At 42.0% G+C, this 26,892-nt stretch overlaps 1 protein-coding gene and 4 non-coding genes across 5 annotated transcripts; all 5 read right to left on the bottom strand.

Annotated features, from left to right (window-relative positions):
• Positions 1-591: 591 nt before the first annotated feature.
• On the bottom strand, positions 592-26,705 carry WDR43 (WD repeat domain 43). The gene is made up of 18 exons (XM_068940069.1): positions 26,433-26,705; positions 21,766-21,900; positions 20,040-20,161; positions 13,925-14,045; positions 12,576-12,715; positions 11,958-12,060; positions 10,810-10,874; positions 10,195-10,366; positions 9,589-9,675; positions 7,430-7,561; positions 6,802-6,939; positions 5,884-5,970; positions 4,417-4,448; positions 3,420-3,483; positions 2,412-2,525; positions 1,826-1,895; positions 1,121-1,173; positions 592-1,026 (listed from the first exon to the last, which is right to left on the bottom strand). The coding sequence occupies exons 1-18, from the start codon at positions 26,673-26,675 to the stop codon at positions 907-909; spliced, it is 1,998 nt and encodes a 665-aa protein (XP_068796170.1). The 5' UTR covers positions 26,676-26,705; the 3' UTR covers positions 592-906.
• On the bottom strand, positions 8,538-8,617 carry LOC138066965 (small nucleolar RNA SNORD53/SNORD92). Its single transcript, XR_011140674.1, has one exon. It is a non-coding gene; the product is annotated as a small nucleolar RNA SNORD53/SNORD92 (small nucleolar RNA).
• Positions 12,384-12,467, bottom strand: LOC138066968 (small nucleolar RNA SNORD53/SNORD92). The gene has a single exon (XR_011140677.1). It is a non-coding gene; the product is annotated as a small nucleolar RNA SNORD53/SNORD92 (small nucleolar RNA).
• On the bottom strand, positions 13,698-13,781 carry LOC138066967 (small nucleolar RNA SNORD53/SNORD92). Its single transcript, XR_011140676.1, has one exon. It is a non-coding gene; the product is annotated as a small nucleolar RNA SNORD53/SNORD92 (small nucleolar RNA).
• LOC138066966 (small nucleolar RNA SNORD53/SNORD92) lies at positions 19,512-19,589 on the bottom strand. The gene has a single exon (XR_011140675.1). It is a non-coding gene; the product is annotated as a small nucleolar RNA SNORD53/SNORD92 (small nucleolar RNA).
• Positions 26,706-26,892: the final 187 nt, after the last annotated feature.

Raw genomic sequence — 26,892 nt, 5'->3', positions numbered from 1 at the left:
ACCTTTACCGTATTTTGCTCTTAAAAATGCGTTTATACCACTTCAGCTTCCATTAGCTGAGCAAATAGCTATCCTTGTTCTGCCACTGAGAGATTAAAAATCCGTAATAAACGTACAGCTGTGCACTATATATTCACAAGCATTCACCTTCTCGTTTCCCTGCTTTTTTACTCCCCTTTCCCCACCCAATTCAACACAGTCTATCCTCTGGGTTAGCATTAAACTTGTATACAACCTCAATTAAAACAAAATTAGGAATCAGTGATAGTTCTAATGTCCTTTTGAAGCACAAGAAAAGTCATTGATTTATACATATAAAAGTCTTGAGTTCAAATTTGTTAAAAAAGAAAAAGCCATTTTTAAGCCAAGTTGGCATTTACATATTGCCAAGGCATGGCTGAATCGATGAAGGATGGGGGAAGGAAAAGAAATTCAGTAGAGAATTTAAATATTACAAAAATATTTTTTTTTTTTTTGAAAAAATGCAGCAGGATGCCCACTTGCTATTGCTAACTGAAGCACGAAAAGAAGGTATAGACCGGTCGTCTTTGATCCTTGAATATTTGAAACAAATTCAATGTAAAGCTGAACCAAGTTTACCACACAAACATAGGTGGCAGATTTATTTCACTTGAGATACAAATGCATGTCCACATGACAGGCATAATCTGACCATGAGGTGGAAGAAATGTTTCTATAGTAAGCGCAGGGAAATAGGGCGAGAGAAGGCTGGCGTGGTTAAACATTCTGGATTCAGAAATGCACAGTGCCCCACATGTGCCTCTGCACATAGGCTGTGCACGAGTCTGCACTCCCTATATGCAACTATGCATCTTTCAGCAAGATGATCCAGAATTAGAAAGTTCTGGTGGCCCACTTCTTTAAACTGTTTATTCTTTTACGCTGTTATTCTTCTTCGCTTTCATTTTCTGGTTCCAAATCAGAATCACCATTGATTTCCTTTTCAACAGCCATGTCTTGTTCATCTGATTGCTCCTCTTTTTCATCATCTTCATCCCAATTTTCCTGGGGAAAAATAAACAGGAATGGATGAACCTTCCACACTAGCACAACTCTGGTTACAAGAGAAGGGAAGATCATCTGGTCTGACTTCACTTACATCTGAATCTTTATCTGCAATCATCTCATCATCAGACCCTTCATCCGAGGATTCTACAGAGAGAAAACAATCCTTTACTCTGGAGAACAGACAGACTTCAAAATAGTTTTGTTCAAACAAAACTCAACCCCACAGGCTGCCTGCCAGGCCTCCACCAGCTGTGCTATTTAAACTCCAAAACTAATTCTACCTGAAGACTATGTTGATCAATATGAATTGGGTACTAATCACTTCTGTTACGATAATATCGTGTGAAGTTACAGTAGACAAAAGGCACAAATTGGAAGCGTACCTGCACACACACTGACACCGTTACCTTGGAGTCCTGCTGACTCAAACACGTAAGAACTCCCTGACTGAATCTACCTTAGTGAAACAGCAGTTAGTACTAGAAACCTGAAGTATAAAAACTAGATTCTTTGTCAGTTAAAATAAGCCATATACTGAACTTCTAATTAACTGATGCCTTAATTTCTGGAGCAGGAATGGGAGACAGTGAAAGGAAAAGGAAAAGGAAAGGAAGGAAGGAACAACCAACTGTAAGAGGTCCCCGTCATTTACCACTCACTTTCCTGCCATGGATTTTCCACAAAAACTCTCTGCGATAGATTGTCTGCTACTAGATAAGCACTGGAACATGAACACTCAAGTATCAGCTGTCATGCATGCTAGCTGTAGCTCCACTCCTGAATTCACAACACTCACCATCCTCATATACCAGCTTTGCAGTCTGATTAACCTCAGTTACATCCTGAACTGTTTCCGATGCTGCAACCTGAATGGAATTTGCACATTAGCCTTAGATGGAATCATGTATTCCAACCTTAAAAGTCAACAAAACTCAAAACAATAAATGAAATCTACATCAAGTTTTACATATATTCATTCAAGTTTTACATATATTCATTCATTTATAATTGCAGTTTAACAGTCAAATACGTAAGAAGGACATAAAATAAACCTTGAGGGGCACCTGCTCTGAAGTGGCTCAGTATCTCTTACGTATATTTCTCTTTTAAGAAAAAAGTCAAGTGTTAGCAGACATGTTGAGCAAGAAAAAAAAATATGCAACACTTTCAGTGAGCAGGGATGTTTAAAAAACACTGAACTATACCATCAGTAACAATTAGGCAGTTAATCAGTTGCACTGCTTTCAGCATGAGCAGCGTGACTGTATAGCAGCCGTGCTAAGTTCCTAATGACAGGTCCCGTTAGAGGCCATCACAACAGAAGGCTAAGTCTGCCCATACTATTTCTTCCACACTCCCCATGTCATTTAGCTGGAACTCACCTGGGTGACAAGAAGGAAGAGCCTTCCATGCAGACGAGAAAGCTTTTGCAAAGTTTTTACTCTGCTCTCCATTAATTGGTATAGCATCCCCAGCTGGGGAATAAGGTCTGGCAACTTGGGAGAAGAGAGGGATGAAGGAAAACGAAGCTGTTAGCCAACACGGAAATGTCATATTTTTAAATTTTTAAACCACAGTTTTAAGTTTTGCCCAAACAACGCTGGCTCATATTATTCCAGCCAGAAGGGAGAGCAGACGGTTCACCACAAACATCACCTGCAGCCTAAAGCAATTAACACTTAGCTATATTTAGAAGCATCATTTTTGTTTTCAAAACATGGTAATTCTACTTTTACTACTTTTCCTTTCCTCTGTCACTAACATAGGCAGGTGAAGACATAAAGCTGTATAAACGGGAACTGAACGTACACCACTTGTGAAGGCAGGAACAGCAACATGTGCAAGTTCTGAGGCACAGCAATCCTTTAATAGATGGGAGATCCCCAGGAAAAGAAACAATTAACTGCGCCCAAATGCTACTTTCCAACTCAGCAAGCACGAGTTTATTCCTAACTTGTTAAGGAAGGAAGGATTTGAAGCCAGAAGCTAATGCATTACCCTACCAATGCCAGCTTTGGCGTACACTCATCCTATAAACCTAGTCACGCCCAAGACAGGCTCAGGATGAGCAAAATGAATTTAGTTCTAGTGGATTTAACAACACAGGTTGAATTATTTTTTGACAGTTATTATGTTCCCTAACTCTCACAGGTATGACAAAACTTATTTTGGTTGACTTCGGAATGACTATAATTATTTCATGAATGACTAAGTCAATTGCTAGCAAACGCAATATGGGAAAGGGGCAGATATACAGCCTTTTGCACTCTCATTTGGGCACTGCCATATGCGGGCAGCAGGAGAAAGATTACTGAAGAAAGAACACAGATATATTTAGATGTTTAAATCTAGATTTATTTACGCGTGTTAACCTTTGGCACAGTACTTACTGTGGAAAGGTAGGATGCGTGTAGAGTAAAAACAGACTTCAGCCATCGAACCATTTGTGAGGCACTGGAAAAGAAGAGTAAACGGTATCAAAGAGCTACTGGTTGACAAACACCTATTTCATTTTCTAGATGCTAAAGTAGTTCTACTAAGAGTGCTTCACGTTCAATATACAAAAAGATAAACACAGACGGAAATATAACAGTTTGGCTATATGGATGAGATACCTATGCCAGTTATTTTTTTTAGGAAAAGACATTTAACTACAGGAGTAAAATCCAGGCACGCTCAGGGGTCTGTGCTGCCAACATCTTTCGCAGAAGGTTTAGATGAATGAAAGATCAAAGCATGATATTCTTTTCCACCTACAATGAGGGAAATCTCCTTTAGCAGTTAAGAACAGGGAAAAATTATCTTTGCTAGTCTCATCAAAGCAATCCCAACAGCAACATAACAAGACCGAGAATTTTTGTTTGTTTTTAAATAAAACACCAGGAGATGTTTAGAGATATTTGGTTGATAGGTAATCTGAACAAGCTATATATCTGACAATTTTATTTTACATGTTCATCAGGTCTGAACTGTCCACATTGTGGGACTTCAGGTACCTTCTCAGGGATATACGCTCATTTCAGACATTCTTTTCCCTTTTTAATTTCACCTCATTCAGCTTGACAAAGCAGTGTCTTGAGACAAGTTCCTCTTAGCAGTTGCAAGCGGGTCAGAATTTTTTTACTTCACGGTGATACGTTTTAATTACAGTTATTACAGAAATTGATCAACAGGTGGAGGAAGGACCACAGAATCACAGAATCGTTTAGGTTGGAAGGGACCTCTGGAGATCATCTAGTCCAACCTCCCTGCTCAAGCAGGGTCACCTAAAGCATATTTCCCAGGATCACATCCAGACGGGTTTTGAATATCTCCAGGGAAGATATTCACAACCTCCACACTAAGAAGTTTCCAAATAAATTAAGTTGTGGCGGACACGTCTCTTACCTGTATGGGTTGCCTTGCAATCTCTTTGTAAGCTAAAAGGACAAAAAAATAGTCAATAACAAGCAACAAATGCCTAATGACTTTACAACCCAACATCATATCCACGCAACAGCCCCAATACTGGAGCAGAAAGATCTCCATGCGTTTGAAGTTTACTAGAATTAACCACTGTCAGACTCCAGAATATTAGATTGTTGGCTCTACCTTCCTACGTGCAGGCTGATAACCTGCAGAAGCTGAGTGTCATTATTACAGTAAAACGGGAACTCATAACATGCAATATATCCAGAGAAACTTCAGACTGGCAGGAATAACTAGAACAAATCCCTTTGTGATTTGTTTACACGTCACTCTATGCATCTGCCTAGTAGAGCAGCTGCTGCAAAGTTGACAGGTTGATATGTGAAATTATCATCAGGTAAAGGGTATTTTATGGAACAAATCTCAAGCTCTGGAAAGGACAGTTACATGGGAATCTCCCCATCCACCAAGATTATATAGCCAAAGGCTTGCACTCAGGCTCTCTGACACAGATCTTCGAGAAGTAACGCTGCACCCCATTAACATAAGTCTAAGAAGGTATCACAACACATGCTTAACACCAGTCTAACACTCAAAAACAGGCAGTATGCAAATTTCAGTTAAGATTACTGTCACGAGTGAAATCACCAGCACATTAAAATACAGGAGAAAAACCTCTCCATTAATTTATGTTACAGAATGTGATTCACTTAAGAGCAAATAAGAGACCTTTTATGTTAAACATAAATAATATGTTTATAAAATAAAATAACAAATAATAAAATAATTTCTAAATAAGGCTAAACATTACAATATTTCAGTTCAAATACAGATTTTATTTCACTGAACAAGCAGTTCAGAAGCCAAACCCCATTCAACTGATGTTGAAGAGCCCAAACATAAAAACTGTGCTTCTGAGCCACCTTTTTGAAAGTGAGACACTCCAAGGAAATTGTCCCTGAATTTCCAAATGTTATCTAAACCCCTTGTTCTTTAAGTGTATATCCTACTCTTCTCTCTCTTATCCAAGTGTCTCACATCTTTATGGACTTACGCTCATTTACTTTGCACAGGCTAGCATTCTTATGCTCATTTACAACATTATCATTTACTTTAATAGTTAAAAAAAATATATATAACTGTAAACATTTGCCATGATAAAAAGTTAAGTTGAAGCTCGTTTAGTCCATCTTTTTCACAATTATTGAGATACTATTATAACACCTAATGTCCTTCCTAGCTGACAGGGGCACCTCTTCCTTTGGTTAAGCTTCAGTCAGATAAGATAAGAGGATATCAGAGATAAATCAAGAATTATTTCTCTACTGTACAACCATCAACCAATTTTATTGCTAAAAATCAAAAGACATATCCTGGAATTTCCCCAGCTAGAACAGAAGGCAAATATGATTTGTCTAGCAGTACAAGAAACACAGTCTCTCCTACCTCATGCAGCAGTGGAATGACAGCATGTATAGGCATTCTGGCTACGGTGTTCTTTATTAACGCTTCCTTTCTTGTGGTCAGCACTTTCTGTAAAAATAGAAAAATATAATCAGAGAATCATTCTGCTTTAATATGCGTTTGAACACAATCAAAAAATACTTGCGTTTAAATCTCCTTCCACTTCACTACCTTTGCATGCTCAGATGGAGATAAGTAAAATACGATTTGCTATGAAAAGGACAGTTTCCAAGTCAGCTCCAGTTGACAAAATAAGTCACCTCATTACCTAAGCCTTTTAAAACAACCTACCACTACCCCTCGTGTAACCACCCTGCACTAAAAACAAAGCACCAAAGACAAATTAAAGAGAATTTCTCTTGCTATTTTCTATGCTTCATTTCTGTAAAGAAATGCTTTTGACCAGGACTTGTGACAACTAATTTCTATTCAGAATCAAATTCCTGAAAGATTTGGTTTATTGTTTCCCACTAGTCCAAGTGCAGCAGTAAGCTTATCAAGTGTAACTTTTGCCATCAACAGGATTTTCAAACAATATCTACTCAGAAACTCTCTAGTCAGGTCTAAGCACAGATGATGCTCTTGCTCAAACTGAAGAAAAAAAACGCTGCATTGGTAACATCACTTATAAAACAGCTGAACTCTGACACAACAAATTTATAAACTGATCTGCTTCAAATTTCATGGACTGACTTTGAAAGTAAGGTAGATAACAGCAAAATAAAAATGTCTTACCACTACTATCATTTATAATATCAGTGCCTCAAGCAGCAGACTGGCAAAAATCAGCAGGGAGAAACGAGAGGATCTTGATTATTCAGCCTCTGCAGTTTTCAGGAAGGCTCCCTCCAAGGCTCAGCAAGCAGATTAAGCACCAGACAATGACCTTGTAACACTTACATTTAAGATGTCCGAATCGTTGCTTTCCAAGCCCTGCACCAAAAGTACTGCGAAGCTATCAGTTTGTGGAAGGCCACCTGGAGTTTTTACTTTGCTCACATCAATATCCAATGCCCCCAGGCGGTCTTCAATGCTTTCCTGCAGATAGTAACAAGGACAGTGCTGTTTCCTTCTTGTTTCAGCTGTCCAGCAGTTTCTCAGAGACAGAAGCTGAAAGTGAAGAATCTAGCCTTCGACATCATTCCCTTCTACTGTTAGAAAGTAACACTGTTTTTGCATGTTCTTTTAAACGTACCAAAAGAGAATAGCCAGAGGAAGTAGGAAAGATGCAGTCTTGACTGAGAAGCAGCAGCGTACCTTAGCAGCAGGAGACAGGCACAACTGCGTGACAAAGTCCTGCAGTTACATGGCAAAACCACGGACAACGTGCACAGGGCTTGGAGGAGGGAAAGGATTTTGACTGCAGGGAAGTCTCATTCATACAAGAAGATGATAATATTAACTTTGCCTCCACATCAAACAAAGAAGGCTAGAGTTTACCTAAAGGAACTGTAACTATGACACAATCTTGGTTTCTCCATTATTGCTATGTTATATAAATAAATAAATATTTTTAAAAGCACTTTACCTCTGTCTCTCCCGGTTTCCTTTTGCTTTTATTCTTCTCCTTTCCTGAGGGTGGAGCTTTGACGGATGTACTGTGTCCTGGAATTCCAGGCACTAGAACTTTGGTGTCCGAGTTCACAACAGGTGTCTTGATCTAACAGAGAGAGATGACAACGTACGCATGAACTGCTAGTATCTTGGTCTTTCTTCCAGTTTAAGATAGTGATTTTATTCCGAGATTCACACACATGGTAAACCCAGCCTGCTACAACATGCTTTCTTGAAGTATATACCAAGAAAATTCTGTGTTTTTTAAGAACCATGAATAACTTCAAACAAAAATTAGCTGACTGTTACAACTGAACTAAAGCATTATAGAGGCTATGGAACCACCTCTGAATCGTTTTATTCTCAAGCTTGTTCCATGACCCTCAGTGAGCAGCGTTTGTTTCCAGCAACAAACATGTGGATCTTTACTAGCAATAGCTACCACACGCACTATCAGGCCCATAAAACACATGGAGATTAATTCACCTTCCACTGAAAGGAAACAACTGCTTATAAACAGCTGTACAACGTAGCAGTAAGAGATGGTTACTGTCCACTTCAATCACACTGATTTTCTTTTAGGGGGAGCTCAGAGGCAGAACTCAATAGTCTGAATTAGACTATGACGATGATACCAAACATAGCACCTTCGATTATACCCAACATGGTATAATCCCAAAGATGGGATCTATCGTCAATAACACAAAGAAGATTAAGTTTTAAAGGTGGTATGTTTAACAGCTCAGTGCACTCCTGAACCACCCTGGAAATAGCTAGGTGAGTATGCTACTTCCAGAACACTACTTTAATGATAGCTCTTCTGTGGAGGCCATTTATTGACATACTTACCCAACTCGGTGTACAGAGTCCTGTTGGTTGCCCAGAAAAGTGTTACAAATATAAACTACTACAGTGAGCACACCAACATCCAGGTGCTTTGACGATGCTTGTTAGAGTTCATAAATAAAACTTTGATTCCGCGGTCCAAGAATTTTACTGTAGAACATCAGTGACACTAACATACTACCTACTTAATTCAACAAACTAATCACTAATAAATACTATCTTTCTCTTCACAAGGCATGCTCAGACAGCCAAGAGAAATGTGTCTTCACTGAAATTCAGAAAAAAAGCGAAACCAAGTTGGAGGTCATCACTGCATGCCAAGGCATTCCTACACCTTTCACTGCACTTCAGCTCAGTTACCCACTGGCTCCCGCGGTGAGGAATTACCACGAAGCCCCACCTGGCTGTTGGAGAGACATAACCAGTCTCTAACTCCTGGGTTAGAACGAGAGCGCCATCCACACATTTCACTTCTGCTGTACGTGCTCCAACCCCGCGAGGCAGGCCTTCGAGAGGAGAGGGCGCCCAGCGGTGCAACGTACACCCCCCCGGAAGGGTCTTCCCCTTTCCAGTCCTGTGGACTCATCGAAGGAACGCTTCGGCGCTTACTAGGAATTCCATCACCAGTAGAACAAGAAGGGGACAGGGGAACGTGGATACGCCAAGGCAATGGCCTTTAATACATATATTTATCAATAAAGAACTTGATGACCTACCTCTTAACCCCCAAGGGACCCTGCATGAGGGAAAATGGTGGCAAGTGGCCTCAGTGGACACTGCGGCCATTTAAACTTCAAGCTCCCATTCCCAGGTGCCATATCCCTGTGAGTAGGAACATGTGAAGGCCAACTCAAGAAAGAGCCAAAAATGATATGCCCTTTAAGGCTCTATTTCATCTTATTTAGATTAGAAAACAAAGGCACCCAAACTTTACCCCAAACCTTTAGGGTCAAACAGGCTGTACATAAAAAACTAGCGGGGGGGACTCATCTTGAGCAGAAAAGCCACCAATGAACAGAGGGAATCTTCTCTATCTAAGCCTACCTGCTCAGAACAGGACTTGCTATGAGAGGGTAACCGTGCACCAGAGCATGCTAGGACACACAGCAACCACGAAGCACACTTCACTCACACCTGCCTGAGTGCTACGGACATCTGTTACCACGCTGCAGCTCTGAATTCATCCATCTAGAAATCTAACCTTCTCTTAGAAGAGAAGCAATGAATTCTAGCATTTCCAAAGCAAAACAAGAGCAGCAATGGCATTGTATTTCACACAAAGCTCACCTTTGTTACAGAAACATCTGTTTTAAGTGCCAACACTTTCTGGACATCCCTTATCAAACATACGTGGGATTCAGTGGTGTTCAAAGACTAGGACAGACAGGAATAAGAACAGTTAACATTTGAAGTTCACTCCTGTGACTCATTAAGATACGGAAAAATGAGCTTAAAAAATCCAAAGATATAGCAAAGAGTGATTTTTTTCCACTCTAAAAGAGCAGCTGCTTTGCATATCTGCCTTTTGTTACCAGAGCTCTATGTTCTGCAAAGAGGCTCACATAGGTAAACTGAACCAGTATTAAAACCAGTTTTAAGAAGCCTTTGCAATAGCCTACTTGGTAACAGCTGAAACGGCAGGATGCGGTCAGCAATATTGCCAAGTTGTATTTTAATTGAAAAAAAAATTAAAAAAAAAAGAAACAGTACAAACCCCCCTTCAAAAGAGCTCAGGGACAACGCTCATTGTCCCAGAACAGCGGGAAGGAATAAGCTTTGTCTCATGATGCAATTCCAGAAAAACTGAAAAAAAAAAAAAAATCCCTCCCACTCAGAGCAGTATGGAGTCCATATTACAACAACTCCAAAAACTCTCCAATGGGTTTTACATACCACTCTCTCTATGATGGGCTGTAAGGTGTTACCATACACAAGCAGCAGAGATTGTTTGTCTGTGCAAAACGCAGCTGCTAGAATAGGGACTGGTTTTGGCGTGGAGTCCTCATCGTTTCCAGGCGTTGCTATCTGGATAGTACAGTTTGATGTTAAGGGTTTTTTGCAGTAACTGTTGAGAAAGAAAAAAGAGTGAAAGAAATGGAAAAACTCAACAGGTCTACCTTTTAAGACTTCAATATAGTGCACATCTAAGCACCTTTCATTAGCAACTTCTCAGCAAACTTAGCTACAGTTTACCTCTTTTACGGATGGTTTAGGTGAGGCACAGGAAGACAAAAACCTTGGCTAAAGCAACAGTTAATAGCAAAGCACAGCACAGCCCCCAAGACTTAAAAATTCTTCTGCATGCTAGCTATTCCTTCCCTGCATCGCATACCCAAAGAACTCACGTTTCCCCAAAGAAGTGTCAAATAACTTACGACAGGACCAGTTAGAACTTCGTTCGTATACAGATGCAAGAGCTTAAACGTTGCAGCACGGCAAGACTGACCGTTGCCTTGCAATAATCCCAGACCTTTTCCAAATACACCCTCAGAATGAATACTAACTTACCCATTTAAAATATGTTCAAATAAATGCAACTGCCCATCTCTGCACACAACTGCTAACTTCACAGGCTGAAAGAAATCACAACAGAAGAATTTAGTTAGATCAAATGACAAACCTCCTGTCACCTCAGGACATCAAGAGTTGTTGGCATGGTTATGGCTTGACTGTTTTTCAGTAACTAAACAAACTACAGATACAACGAAGTCTGTAAGGAAGGTCAGAGATAGTAACACCTCAGGAACATTTAGGACAACTACGAGGAGACAAAAAGATCATTCACGTCACTATATTTTTACTGAATGACTACTGACCATGTCCAAATCTGAAGAGTTTGGACACGATCAGAGACATGGGAACATTAGCAGCATTGTTTCAAAAATACAGCTCCCAACATGTCTAGAGGCATGGGCGTACACAAAGGGGCTGAGGCTGTAAACATGCTTAGAAGAAAGAAACTGAGACAAAGCACTCTGATCACTTAAATGAAGGGTGTACTTTACTGAATACTCTTATCTCCAGTATATGCAATAAGAGGCACAACCGGAAACATTAGAAAGCACCAGGAAAGCGTTAAAGACTGAAACAGTTTACGAACAAGCTTCATGTGCGGACATTTTTCATAAAACTACCACCTTAAAGCACTGCGACTTTAACTGAAAATAGAAGCATTACTTGATGAAATTGAGAGACTTCGGGAATGCACATTTCTATTACAACTCAATAGAGACTTGTTAATTCAAATCGCTGTTATACTGCCAAAGCCATAGTTAAGTCAGAAAAAACAGCATCATAACTCTATTTCAGAAAGTATTTTTCTGTGGTTTTTGATACCAAGATGTAACAAATAATTCTGATTACTAACTTGTCCTAAATAGGAAACAACTGACATTTTCACCATCATAAGCAAGACTACTGAAAGAAACTAAATTTGTACTTAGTAGCTTTGCAAAATGAGTGCTTCAAACCATCATTTATAAATGCACCTGCAATGAGTATCCTCAAACTGATGAGGTGACTGGCACTGAGATCTCATTTCTGCATAACAGAAATCAAACACACAAACCAAACTGCTTTCTTCACACCCTAAAAGGAAACTCATCACGACAAACTAAAATTGTTGAACATATCTGGTTACAAACTACCGCTCCTACCTCTTCTTTGACTTCTGACACAGTCAGGTCAATAAAAGTTGGTTCATCTGTTACTGTGAAAGACATCACAGCATTCTTTTCTTTCCTATCCGATCTGATTTGCCTGGAGACACAAACAGCACACATTATTTACCATAGCACAAACAGCACCCTCGGCATCTGCGAAGAAGCATAGCATTATAAAGCCTATAAGCAATGACTGTGGTAGTATTTTTACCTCATCCAAAAATACCTGTGCTGTTAACTACAGCTCTCAGCTTCAAGAACCTAAGCGCTCTAAATTCCAAGCGCAAAGTAACTCCCGTGTGAAACTAAGCAAGAGGAAAATTTAGCTTAGATCCTTCAACAGGTTCAAAGGACAAGCGAGCCTACCACACAGTATGTTCTCAGCATACTTTAGTGATTTAAGCAGTGACTTCCGGAAGCATGCTCAGACACAGCCAAGGAAATTCACGTCTTCATTCAACAATCAGTAAGTTGAAACCACCATTTAAGAGATCATCATCGCATTTCTCCAGAGTGCTCGTTCTGCTTAATCACAGAGTTCAGAACATACTTGTTGAGTCTAGCCTAAATACTGACTATAAACAAAGTCAGGAAGAAGAAAAGCTTACGTACCATACACTCAGTAACCGATCATGCACAGCTCCAGATAAGAAATAAAGTCCTGTAATTCCATCAAAGGGCTTATTTTCATTCATAGGTTTCACTGTGGTAAACATTAATGATGAAACTGATGTAGCATGGCCTGTGAAATGCTATCAGGAAAAGAAAAATTTTTTTCAAACGTTGCCACAAGTGGTCGGTCATATGTCAAAGATCAAAACATCAGTTAACGAAGAACATTAGGAACGATGCAAGTGTTACTAAGTTGACGATGACATTTCAGTACACATATACGTATATATGTATTTTTTAAATATTCACAGAGTCCAGTGTCTTTGCATTTCTGTATTTCGAAGAAAATTATCTGAAGGTTCGGAAAGCCTATCAGAATTTAAAAAGTTAAACAGGGAATAAAAGGCAAACTTAACGGGACTAAGCCCGGGCAAAATAAGCTGCATCTGCCTGTACTGCTGTTACTGTCAAAAACACTTTTTTACTTGCTTCATCTTTTACAATGAAACTAGATTCACAGTTTCATTTTCAGCTGTTGAGATGAGCACAAAGGTCTGCTATCAGTGGACATGTCCAAACCCACCCCCCTACCCCGCCCCCTAAAAAAATCAGTTCTTCAATTCCCCTTTTGCAAATCATGTTTTTGGTCATCACAGGATGCAGACATACACACCAGTTGCCATATGCCAGCAAGACAACAGTATGTCTCCTAAAGACACGCTTACCCCATAGCAAGTACCAGGAGAGATCCAAAGACTAGTTACCTCATATCTACCAGCAGGCAACAGAGCGCGGCTGCATTCATGGAACAGTCAAAACATGGCAACTTGCTCACGTCTGAGCCCTACCCAGGGAACAACGGTTTTGCTCCTATGCTTTCCAAATGCTTAAACAGCAAAACTAAGAAAGCCACCAGTTACATGAAACCAAATGAAACCCAATGGATCTAAAGGGAGACTTATCACAAAGGTCAGTGTGCTCAGACACAAACCTCCACCAGCAGCAAACTAATACTGCAGTGATCTGTGTTCCTCTGCTAGCAGAGCAACAGAAAGGGACCCGAAGCGGGGGAGGGAAGGCCTCTAACTTTATGCTACAGGTTTGAGAAAGGGTGCTGGTAGCATGCTCAGACACAGCCAAGGAATTTAACGTCCTCATTCAACTGTCAGCAAGTTGAAACCACAGTTGAGGGTATCATCACAGCAACAGCTTCCAGCAATCTCCAAAGCTGCCAACTGTCTCTTCACACCCCAAAAAACGTTCAGATGTCCTATAAGGAAACACTAGATATGTAACGTCACCAACCAAGAAGTGTATTTTTCACATCTAGTTTAAAGAAAATTACTTACTCTGTAGACTTCTTTGGTCTCCAGGTCCCACAGTTTTATAGTTCTACCAGCTGACAGCAGCATCTTGCCATCGGGACTGATGCATAACGAGCTGACACTGCTGTTGTCCCCTTTCCACTTGCTAGAATTTGGATGGAGGATTTTTGCACAAAGGGAGAAAGATGGAGCAACAGAAAACAAAATATTCATTAGCATAATCTCAAAATGTACATCAGCCATGCTAAAAAAATTAAAGAAAAATTTATTTTAAAAAATGTAAGTTGAAGATGAGGTCGGAACTATTCTGTTTCTGCTCTTCTCCCTCAAATTAGTTTATGCACAAAAATATGGCAACTCCTCAAAAACAGAGATGCTTAATACTGAACCATTGTTCACATTTCTTTAGTATTTGCCTATTCTGCGATTGTAAAAGGTTCTGAAGTGACACCCCCCCGCAAAGTTCTCTATTACCCAAAATAGAGCAAGATGAGCTATACCACTTAAAGACATCTCTTTGCACCATAATCCAAAAAGCATACACGAACTTATCCAGAAGGGACACCTCTGAATAGTAAAACCCACAATTTTAGGGCTCACCGAGTCCCTAGTTTTGCTTCCAAGTCTGTCATTGACACTGACAATAATAAACTCGGCCTCACTAAAGGTCTATATAAAGTCCATGGTTCAAAGCACTATTTAAAACAAAAACAACAAAAAACGCTGTCAGGAAGTGCTTGTGACTGCTTAGAAAGAGCAAGCACTACATGCTTTTCACAGGACAAAATTGCAAGGAAAGTCCTAACATAAACCCTTTATAAGTACCCCACAACTCATCGCAATTTGACTGTAAACAGTTGCTCTAAGACACTTCCATACAGCTTTTGCATGCTTGAGCAGCCCTTCTCTTCCGTCTTCCAAAACAGAACTCATTTGTGGTATCACCACTGATTCACAAAAGCTAAAAGTTTTACTGCTTACAAACTTCACAAACAACATTAAACATTACACAGAATACCACAAAATTTTGTATTCTCTTCCAAAGAGGAGGCCAGGATTAAGAGGACTTCAGATATAGCTCCATTTAGCGAGGTGAATGGAAGGAGTTAGTTTTAAATGTACTAAAAAAACTAGTCTAAATTAGACTATTCTTAATCTAAAGAACATAAGTCACAGTAAAAAAATCTTAATTTTTGCTTAGGATATTCCTTATATAATTTTACAGAAAGACAAATTTTAAACCGGGCATCATGAAACAAGCAGCTGCATAATGAGACGCATAGAGTGCATGTGAGTGCTCGCAGAGTTTTGGAGATGTGAAAAAGTTGTCAAAGAAATAAAACAAAAATAATCATCCATAATTCTTAGAGATGGGATGCGTTGGGGGGGCACCGCAGTTGGAAGAGTCCATGTGCATGCCAATGTGCATTCTAATTTCTTACAAAGACAGCTGTGGAAATTGGCTGCTCTTACGTTTCTGAACTTCACTGTAATAAAAGCATCATCATAAAGTGTATCCTCTCAAGAAGTTATTGAAACAGCAACCAGCAGAAATACAGAGTCTATATTCATACGTTTAAAAAAAAAACAATTTTTTTTTTAAATTAGTTACATGTAAGAACTGATGTGTTTAAAAAGGTACTCAGACCAAGTCATAGTTCGAAGCTAAAGGCATCGTCTTTTCACAGGTACAAGCCCCATGAGGCTGTAAGACTGTTAAGCAGAAAAGCAGCATGTTTTAGAAATATTTACATGTAATAAAAGATGCTTAAGTAAGAGCTCGCTTTCCCCTTTGTAGCCTACCTCTCTCCAACACCTTGTCTTGCCTCTTCTTGTACACCTAACTCCCTCTTCCCCAAAAGGACACACCTCTCTCAGCGATTTCAATCTGTGCTCCACAGATCTCCTGGAGCAGTTCTATGGACTACTTCTACAGTAACTTAAAAAGTTAAGCCTACAGTCATGTGGTTTCAGTTCCCTATGTAGCAGTCCATAACTCTGTGGGAAAATGGCTAGGAGTCTGCAAATCAAAAGAAATCTAACCCCACTTCTCCACCCCAAAAGCAACTCCAGAGTTCCTCGTGGGATACGCAAGGATTCATTTTCCAGGTACTCATAAGTATTAAAGAATGCAGATAATCTGAGGTACATTAGGCACAAACAGTTATACTGAGCGCCTTGTTCCTTTTACTCTTGTCAACGTGACTAAAATTTGGGAAAATTATTCTTCTACTCTTTTCAATTTCAGTAACCTTAGATATGACTTGTTACATCAACAGAGAAAAGCTTCCAGGTAAAAGCACTCTATTAGATTGCTGTTGGACCTTTCGTTATCATACTCTAGCAATGGTTTTTTGTTGCCCTCTTCAAAACTAGGAAAAATAAGTGTCTAAAATTTCCTTTTATATGTTCAATCTCCATGTCAAATTTAAGAACATTTATCAGTATTTTCCTAGCAGTTACTACACAACAACAGAAGCTAAGTACTATCACAAAGTAGTTTCACTACATTCAACCTTTTAGCAGAGTTTCTGGGGGCGGTGCTCTCCTCCATTCAATGGAAAAGACTCCAGCAGGAGCAAATGCATCCTGTGCATCAAGAGGGGTTTGAGCAGCTGGTGTCACAGGCAGGTCTTTGGCTTTTGTGACCACAAGATCCTCTGAGCAAAAAAGACTGCCAAGGAGAGATGGCATCTATCCGGCAAAGTGGGGTAAAAGCAAGTTTGCCAGCAGGCTTGCTAATCTAGCAAAGATGGAATTAGGCTAGGTTTGTTGTGAGACAGTAACCAAAGCCTAAAAGGACATGGAGATACAGGGCGGGGGCAGAAGGAAGCATCCAGGAAAAAGCACGATAGGAAAGAGTCTCACTTTTACCCTGAGAAACCAGCACGATGGGGGCTCATCACAAGTGCCTGTACACAAACACACACAGTATGAGAAAGAAACAGGAGGAATTAGATGCCCATGCGCAACCTCAGTGCTTTGATCTCACTGGGATCACAGAACAGTGGGATAGCTTGGAAGACGGGAACTCTGACCTTTAGGAAGCCTCTTTAGGAAGGACAGGCCAGGAAGGCAAGGAATTTTGCTCTACACAAAAGGGTGGCTCAAATGTATGGAGCTTTGCTTTGAGACAGGCAAAAAGCCAGTTGGTCTCTTCTCGATCCTTGCGAATGAGTTCTCAGCAATGGTGATGCACTGGACATCTGCTACAGATCACCCGGTTATAAAAAATAAAGCTTCACAATCCAAGGCTCTAGCTTTAATCACCCCAACATCTGGTAGAACGGCAACATAGGAGTGCACAAGCAATCCTGAAGACTTCTGGCAAATGTTGAAGACCATTTCTTGATGAAAGTGACGGACAATCGGGCTAACAGAGATGCTCTACTGGACCCGCTACTCAAAAAGAAGGAAGGGATATGATAGTTGAGGACAACTTAGTTAAATTTCGTTGTCTTGTGCTTGTTCTAAGATCCTGAGAAAAATCAGCAAGATAAACAGCAGAATTACAATCCTGGACTTCAGGAGAGCGGACTGCAACTTATTCAGGGAACTGGTTGGCAGGATCCCACTGGAGACTGCCCTGAAGGACAAAGGGGCCCAGGAAAGTTTGCTGTTCTTCTGGAATAACCTCCTCAAAGCACAAGTACTGTCCATTCTGGTGTGCAGAAAGTCACCAGATGTTGCAGAAACTGGCTTGGCCAAACGGGTAACTCCTGACTGAGCTCAAACACAAAAAAAAGAAGTACAGAGAAGGTAAAAGCGAGGATGGGCTATGCAGAGAAATACAAAAACATTGCCCAGCCATGCAGGGACGGAATTAGAAAAGCCAAAGCTCAGCAGGTGTTCCAACCAGCAGGGAACATGAGGGCCAACAAAAAAGGGCACATCAGCAGCAGTAACATTGTAACTACTGAAAGTGCGGGCCTGTTGCTGAATGGTGCAAGGGACCCATGCAGAACGAAGAAGAGACCAAAGCATTGAAAAGCAAGACCTGCTAACAGACCTCTTGTGATCCTGAGCTTAGTGCCAGAGTCTGAGGGAGCAAAGCATTACCCACAGTAAAGGAAGATCAAGTTAGGGACCACCAAAGCAAGTCTGACATACACAACATGCGACTCAATGGGACGCATCCAGAAGTGCCGAGGCCAATGTTATTACAAGATCACTCTGTCATCTCTGAGAGGCCATGAAGATCAGGAGAGATTCCTGATGACTGGAAAAAAATGCCCAAAGTCACACATCTGCGAGAATGTGGATCAAGGAAACAACACGGAATATTATATTGCAAACCCACTTGGAAGCCATTTCCAGGGACACGAATGTCAAAAAGGCGACTTGGAACAGCCAGCATAGATTTACCACGGGCAAATCACGATGGATCAACTTGATGGCCTTCTTAATGAGACAACCAGCTCGGTGGACAAGGGGAGAGTAGTACGTATCATTTAACTTCACTTTAGCAAGGCTTTCGACACGGTCTCCCAGTATCATTGTAGCTAAATTAGAGGTATATTGACTGAACAGATAAGACTCCAAGGTGGGTGGAAAACTGTCTGGACCACCTGGCTCAAACAGCTCTCATCATTGGTATGAAGTCCAGCTGGCGGCCTGTTAGTAGTGTTGTTCCTTAAGGACATTCCAATACTGTTTAACATCTTCTGTAATCACCCAGGTCTTCATTAACGCCCATAAAAAGTTCACAGACAATACCAAATTGGGAACAGCAACTGATATGCTGGAGGGCAGAGCTGCTATTCGGGTGCTTTTCAACAGGCTGGAGCCATGGGCTCTCAGAAATCTCAAAGCTCAGCAAAGAACAAATTAAAGTCCTGCACGTGGGATGGAAAAAGTCCAGCACAGGCTGAGGTCAAGCAGCTAGAAAGCAGCTTTGCAGAAGAGGACCTGGGGGTCCCCACAGACAAGTAGAACGTGAGTAAGCAGGGAGCCCTTGCAGCAATGAAATCAACTGCATAGTGGGCTGCATTAGCTAGAAGGTAGCCGCCAGGTCAAGAGAAGCAATTCCTCTCCTCTATGCAGTGCTTCTGAGACTTCTGGGCTGTACAAGAAAGTCACTGACGTAGAGGAGTAAATCTACTGGAGGGCCACCAAGAAGGTTTAGGGGCTGAAGAACGTGACACATGAAGAAAAGGTGAGGTAGCTGAGTTTGTTCAACCCTAAGAGAAAACTAAAGGGAGATCTTACGGTCATTTTCTTTTACTTTATGTCAGGGTCTTCATACAACCTAAGGATGCATCTCTTTCCCAGTGAAACTGGAAGAGGTTATTGATGGTAAGCTGTCTGCAGTGCCCGCGCTATCTTTAACACTACTGGTAAACTCCAGCAACAATAACACAACAGTGGAAAAGGTTAGGAAAAAACAACAAGCGTAAGAGAAGGGTCAAGGTGCTATCACATACTATTACGTGCTAGGCATTCTATTGAGGAAAGATAACTAAGATCACTAGTACAAATTTTAGTTTCTTCTTTCGAGTTTAAAAATAGTTTAGTTCACTACAAAAGAAAAAAAAAAAAAAACCCTACCCCAGACATCTTGTTATTCTGCACTAAGCTCTGTTTTGTCCAATGGTACTTTAAAAGTACCGGCCTGCTCAGACAGCCAAGTGGAAGCTGTCCGCACTGCGTATCAGTAGCAAGCGAAACCAAGTGGGTATCATCACAGCAAGGCACTTCAAACAAAGCTGGGTGCATGTAACAGATTTAACTTGGACAAGATGTTCTGGTATCTGTTCCCCCACACTTCCAAGGGTATTTTCTAATACCTATACTTTTCAGTGCTACAGAAGTGACTGCAAGCCTTTGTCCCATTAAAAGTTAGCACTGAGGGACCCGTGTTTCTCTTAGCAGTTATTCATTTCATCTAGTCCTTCCAACACAGAGAAGGAAATCACACTGTGAAAAAAATCACTCTTTTATCCCTTAACAAACCACTTCCAACCTCTGGGAAATTTAACAGCCAACGGTGAGTCTTGTATGCTGGGGACAAAGTTACCACCAGCGTGAAGCCTGCACAGCAGAGTGCAGCATTTCCAACAAGATCTCACAAAAACCTGTGAAGGTAGAAATAAAAAGAGAACAGCACCAACAAATTTGACTGAAAACCAGCATCACTCACCACTTCACTTTGCAGGTCTGTGTGTTCCATTCCACAATGTGTTTGTCCTCCGAACAGCTATATAAACAACAGTTGTCCTGATGCCACCTCACACAATTTACTTTATTGTCATGACCACCATCCTATAAAAAGTAAAAAAGGGTCATTAACTAATAAACGAAGAAGCCTTGACTGCTGAATCTTCCAGACACCAAAGTAAACCAGCTTTAGGGAACGAAATTCAAATCATTGGCAACTTGAAGAGGTACGCACAGCACCGAACTTTTCTGCAGTTTTAAAGGACAACGTACATAAACAGTCATAAGTTAAAGACAGATTAATAAGTATGAAATATTTGTTTGAATTAGTTCTTGTTCTAAAGCTTTAAAGTTACCACAAAAACTGTCCTGCCCAGTATGGATACATCCATCCAAGCAAAGCTGTCTAATAGCACGAAACCTGTTCAGAAGAAAGGCTAACATAGGCGTCTTGCTGACAGACATCCAAGCACCTGCTTGCTTAAGCAAACTCAGAGATGTGTATCCCTCCCTTTCACTCAGGTTTGAAGGAGTGAGCCATCACCCAATCAAAAGAGCATATAAAGGACACCATTCACATCTCTTATGAAACGATCAAAATGTCTGCAGCTCAAACATACCCTTCTACCGTTTATCAAAACATGTCCTGCAGCTTTTAAAATTTCACCATTTGAAGCTACGCCAGCCAGCTCAGACTCCTCCCAAAAAGTCATCTTCGCAAATCAGCTTTGAGCAAGACAAAATAAATCACAGCAAGGCATTCTGTTTAATAAAGAAGGCTAAAAGTGACTGCTCTTATTCCAGTGGGAACAATCTGTGGATTCCAACTATCCATAAAAAAAAAAAAAACAAACAACAAACCAAATACCACCTGCTATCCTACTGCTATAGAAAAGCAGCCAATGTTTTCACAAACTGACCAAAAACATGAGTTTTCATGTGAAACACTTTCGCTTTGTTCATGCTTTTCAGCTACAAATACATCTTTTCAATAGAAGTTAATATTCATTAACTAGGGTCACTTGGAGGCAACACGATTTTAAGAAGTCATTGATTTCTCTTAATTCACGTACATTTATCACCACACATGCAACTAACAGCTTAGAAGCAAGAGAACGCAAAGTATCTCATACAAGCGCTCCACAGAATTATTCTTACAGATGTATATTGCTTGTTACGTAACTCAAGACTAAACAAACTACTTAGTTTTAAGATGGACGTTATCAATGAGAAAGGCAAGCGCTGAAAATCAGAATGTCTCATCCAAGAAAGACCATGCGCTAAGAGGGCCCAAAAGTTTCCACAAAGGCGGTACGTTTGCATCTGTGCAGAAGGCTCCATCAGCGTGACATCTTCACAGGAGACTGTGAGCGCTTCAATCCTGCCCTCTTTCTCCACAACACCGCACAGGCACTGGGGGTACAACACTCCCATGGAGGACTTAACTGCTCGACTATGCATTCCGTTACCATCCTCTCTAATGTAAAGTATCAAATTCATGCACAGCGTTAAGATATTGCACTAATTTCAAAAACAAGACTTCTCAACTTGTATATATTGCCAACAACAGAAGCAGCACCATTTCAAGATTACCAGTCACCTGAATGATTATGTTACTTTTATACTGATTTTGAACAGCAGATACAGCAGTACACACTAACTGAAATCATTACTATTTGGCAGCATGCAATGTAGAATACGTTACTTACTAGTTTGCTCTGCAGTTCTCCTTTTACTGTGCTATACAACAAAATGCTACCAACTGCTGTGCCAATAGCTAGGATATCTAACTGCTTGTCCGCTTCTGGAACTTCAGACTTCCGTTTCTTCCTCTGCGGGCCATCCTGAAAAATTGAAAAGGAAAACAAGGAAAAATTAGTCTCACCAGCTTCTCTCAGTGTTAGAGCAGAGAGAAAAACTTCTTTAAGTTTCAGACCCTGTCACCAAGTACAAACTCTGATAAGGTGCAATGACGAAGACACTTGTACAAGGAAGTGCAGAACAACCTAAGGAGACTCATCTGCTACCTCCAAGGTACAAGGTAATGAACTTGCTATGAGTCACTTGGAAATATCTGGAGGAGGACATTTTGCTAGCCTAGCAACTGCCAATACGAGGGAAAAATTCATTCAAGTTTTTCATAGAGTTAGCTTCCCAGAGGCAGAAGTAAAGATTAACCAGATCAGAATATTTCAATCCCAAAACGGAAGTGTTTGTTCGTTTTACCAGACATGATTAGTCTACTATTTCTCAAAAGCTATTTATGCCAGTCTTGCAAATCCTAAGTATTTGTAATGCCTCTTAAAAAAAGAAAGTGCTATACCCTTGCAGAGGGAAGCACCTAGGACTTGAAGCTAAGCGATTTACCCAAGTCGTGAAGTTGACACCACGAGTTCTTCTGTAATCAGGTGATTCTTAAGTCTTTACTCTCTTGCTTTGAGAGCGCTACCAACCACATCAGGGAGGGGTTTCACTTCATCTTTCTTAACTAAAAGTGTGTCAATACAGCCTATGACTGGGAAGAAAAGAAGGAACAGGACTGGTGCTTGAGCAAGCCATAACTAAGAAATCCCTACATCTATTCTCACTGGGTTAATACCACATAACTAATCACCAAAAAGAAAGCACTTTAGAAGAAGACAACACCTCCAAAGCTACCGACAGTTTTTAAAATTGGATGTTAGTAACTCTCCTTACATTTTTATGTCACGATCAAGCATCATCTCAGATTAAAAAAACAGTCACAACACACAGGTAATGCTTCCTCTACACAAGAGATATCTTTGCACTAATGAACCACCAGAAGAAACCAAAGACACTCATAGAGAGATAAAACGCAAGTAACCAACTCGTATAAGCCCCATGGGGTGTTGCTACCTGTCATACAATAGGCATAGCACAGCAAAAGTAAATAATTTTTACTCAAGCCCATAGACATAATGACAACCAAGCTTTAGAAGCTTTCACCACAGCTCAGTTTCAAAATTTTAACAGTGCAGGATACGTACTTTGGTTCTCTGAGGAAACGGGAACTTCTCCCGCGCATTCAACATACACAGGCAAAATTTTCCAAAAGAAAAAGTGATTCATTTTAAGCCAATAAATAGAGAAATGCCATGTAACTATTTTTACAGCAAAAGCAGGCTCCGGAGAAAGGAGAGGTCACTCTTTTTTGCAAGTATTTGTTTAGACTTCATCTTTCTGGGAAAGGAAAAGTGTTTATAAAATATAGCGAAAACACAGGTGCCGAGAAACCACTGCAGTTGCAAAGTACAACCAAGTGAATCAATCAGGTTTTAAGACAATATACAATAAAAGATCCATGCATTACACAAACTAGTTAAATTTTTGCCAGCTGAGCCATCCTGAAACAGTTCTTTGACATGCAAAAGCAAGGACTGCAAAGCCAGTGGAGATGCAGGTACAGCTTTGTCTGAAGAGATCTGAAAAGTATCAGAAGTTTTACCAGTTACTCCTGCCACCTCCCCATCCCCTTTTGCAAAGCAAAAACACAAACAAGAACAGATTTTCTTCTCTTTCTTTCCACTCAAGTCTTTAACTAAAATTCAATTGCTCTCCTACCAGTTCCACTTGTTATGGCTGATTTCCCTTGATACAATCCAAAAGGTATCATCACACAGCAACAAAATCATATGGACGTCCACAGTATTTCCAAAGCCAAGGAGAAAGCTAGGAGCAGTGAAAATTTTTTGAAAGACTCTTTTTACATCGTATTTCTCTATTGACCAGCCTTTATCAGCATTATTAATTGGGCATTTTGTTACAAAATTTTGCTTCAAAGATCTATCAGTGGGAAACGCAGACAGTGTTGGAAAGGTCTCAGAAATACACTCTGAGTACTAAGAAAGGACTCAAACTCCTTTCTTGACCCACACTGGATAGTGCTTAGATAGGCTTCTTGCAAACTTGCAGCAGAGATCCACGTGGAACTCACCTGTAGATCAGGGCCTTAAAAATAAGAATATCCAGCTTTCATGGATAGGGTGTGGGAGCTTAACTATACCAAGTGTCAGTTACTTTTGAATTTTCAGATTTATGGAAACTTAACGTATTTAGAATTCCTTCAACTTCCACCGAAAAAAAGCATAGTATTTTCATTAGTAAGAAAGGTTAAAATTAGTTAAAAGTAAAGGAATCACGCACATGATCTTTCATAATGTTCCTACTAGAGTAGGGCAGACATTGACATACAAGACTTCACCCCCCGCCCCCAAGAAACCACATCCCTGCTGCTCAGGTGTAAAGTACAGCACTTAAAACACTGCAGTGGGGACGGCCCTGAAGAACCTTAGTGCTAAAGATGACAGAGCAGTTGTAACTTCTCACAAAGAAGCTGGAGCAAGCTATTCTGAAAGTCTGATGGACCACACACTGCTGCACCAGGCACCAGTTCATAGAAAGGGAGATCGTGAACATGACAAGCAGGAAGCACTCACACAACTAAAGCACGTGTGCGGGGAATGTCCCAACAAGCCACCACAGTACCAGCAATTCCAGAGCCCGGAGTTCAAAACCTAATTTCTAATATTCCCCTCTAAAAACATGGTCTTCATTAACATGCCAAGAGTTCAAACATACATAGTTTGAGCGCAACTTGGCCAAACACCATTTCTAGATATCTACTGGTAGGTAGAGTGTTACTCCTGAACATCAGATACTAGTACTAGCTACAAAGCTTTCAACTCTCCAGCAAAAATAAAAAAGGACTAAATAATGTTAGAAAAAACATATGCAACACAAGGTATTTGACAGACCCATCATACCCATTGCTTTAGCTCTTCAGCTCCGTCTGAGGACAAACCAATGAGTAATGAAAGTATATGGCATACGTATTCTAAGACATGGCATGCATTCCAGTTCCCCTTGAAAATGTACCAACTTTCAGGCAGTTGACAGTGTTCACACTACGGGGATGATAAAGAGCACTGGAATGTAGCCAAATGTTGTCTGATGAAGCCCCTTCCTCACGCAACCCTACACAAAGGTTAAACTGAAGTACCTGTGACATTTAGACCCCATCTAGAAAGGGATGAGTAGTTTTCAAGTCACTCAAACCTCCTGTGCTTACCTACTCTGCTTACCTAGGGCACCATGTTAGATTTTGAAGGCGTGCTACAGATGGTATAGATTAGCCCCATTTTCATATGCAAGTTTCACTTTGGACACAAGAAAGAGTGCAAAAGAACCTACACAGCTTTCCAATTTCCAATTAATTTCCAGTTTTCCAACTAATTCAATGCATTTATCCTTTATGTCCCCCCCCCTTCAGAGTTACATTACAAACAAGTAGGTTTAAGAAAGGTCAGCCTAAAACTAACGGACTCCACCACACGCTTCAGATGCCCTTTTAAAGTTTAGAAGTTGAGTTTCTGAACTGATAAGAACAGAACAACGCAGCCTTCCTTCACATCGGTCATCTCTGAAGTGCTTAACGCATTGTACTTGTTACAGTATTTCCAATATACTAAATTGTCTATACACCAAAACACTTTCAGAAGTCCTCAGTCACCGTATTTCTGATGACAAAGAGGGTGGATTGTGCATACTCTATCCAAGCGACACGCTACGCTCAGGAAACGGTATGTTCTAGCTAGCGAGAGTAAGACTATTTCAGCATAAACAGGATCAAATGGCATCTTACTGAGCTACCCTCTGGCTATTTCCAGGCTGACCGCTCATTTCAGTTAGCGTTAAATAACGCAAATTCCACCTGGGGAACTCCCAAGCCCTCCGATGAGGGCCCAGAACAAAGTTACCCCGTACCTCCGCGCCGCGCTCCTGTGCTCTGGGAGACTCGCCGCTGACGCGCTAGCAGCTTGCACGGAACCACCTCCCAGCGGAGGCACGGTGTGTTTCAGGGTACCTGAGCCGGGCACAAGCTAGCAGCCGGGGAGCGGCATCCCGCTCGCTCTCTCACGCTACCTTCGCAGTGAAGCCAGCGCCAGATAAAACAACGTACCTTGCTCCGCCAAGGAAGGGCTCTTCCGCGCGGGTTACGCGGTCAAGGCGGCTGCTGCCGAGCTTTCGGCGTGTTTGCCAGCTAAACAACCCTCCCCCCACACACGCGCGCGCGCCCCGGCCCCACCGCGGGACGCGCCCGCGGCCTCCGCCGCCCCTCAGGCCGCGGCCTCGGCCGCGCACCGCGAGGCGCCCGGGCGCCGCAGCTCCGCGCGGCCGAGGCGCTTAGGGGGGGAAAAAAAGGAAAGAAAAGGGCAAAGAAGGGGAAGGAGAGGAAAGGAAAGGCAAACCCCGGCGCCGCCGCGGCCCCGCGCCGCCACATGGCGCCCGGAGGGCGGGGCGGAGCGCAGCGGCGCGGCCACGCGGGCGGCCCCGGCCCCCCCCGGCCCCGCCGTACCTTGTGGGGGGGCTGCCGGCCGCCCGGCGGCGCCCAGGCCAGGCAGGTGCAGGCGGCACTGAGGTGGGCCGAGGGCACGTACTCGTGCTGCAGGCGGCTGCCCGCCGTCTCCCACACGCGCAGCCGCCCATCCGCGCCGCACACGGCCAGCGAGCGGCGGTCGCCGGGGGAGAAGGCGCACGGGGCCCGCGCCGCCGTTGCCGCTGCCTCGCTGCTGCCGCCGCCGCCGCGCGCCGCCGCCATGGCGCTCCCGGCCCGGCCCTCGGCTCCGCGCCGCTCCGCGCCCCGCCGCGCCGGCGCACCAGCGGCCACGTGCTCGCGCACCGCGCACGCGCGACCCCGACCCGACCCGACCCCCCCCACCACCGCCGCAGCCGCCGCCGCCACCGTGGCGTCAGCGCGCCGCGCCGCGCGCCGGAAGTGACGCTGCGCCGGCGCACGCGCGCCGTGTGTGGTGGAG

Source organism: Struthio camelus, chromosome 3 (genome assembly GCF_040807025.1).
Source record: "Struthio camelus isolate bStrCam1 chromosome 3, bStrCam1.hap1, whole genome shotgun sequence".
NCBI classification, from domain to species: domain Eukaryota; kingdom Metazoa; phylum Chordata; class Aves; order Struthioniformes; family Struthionidae; genus Struthio; species Struthio camelus.
This window is presented reverse-complemented; position numbering and strand designations above follow the sequence as displayed.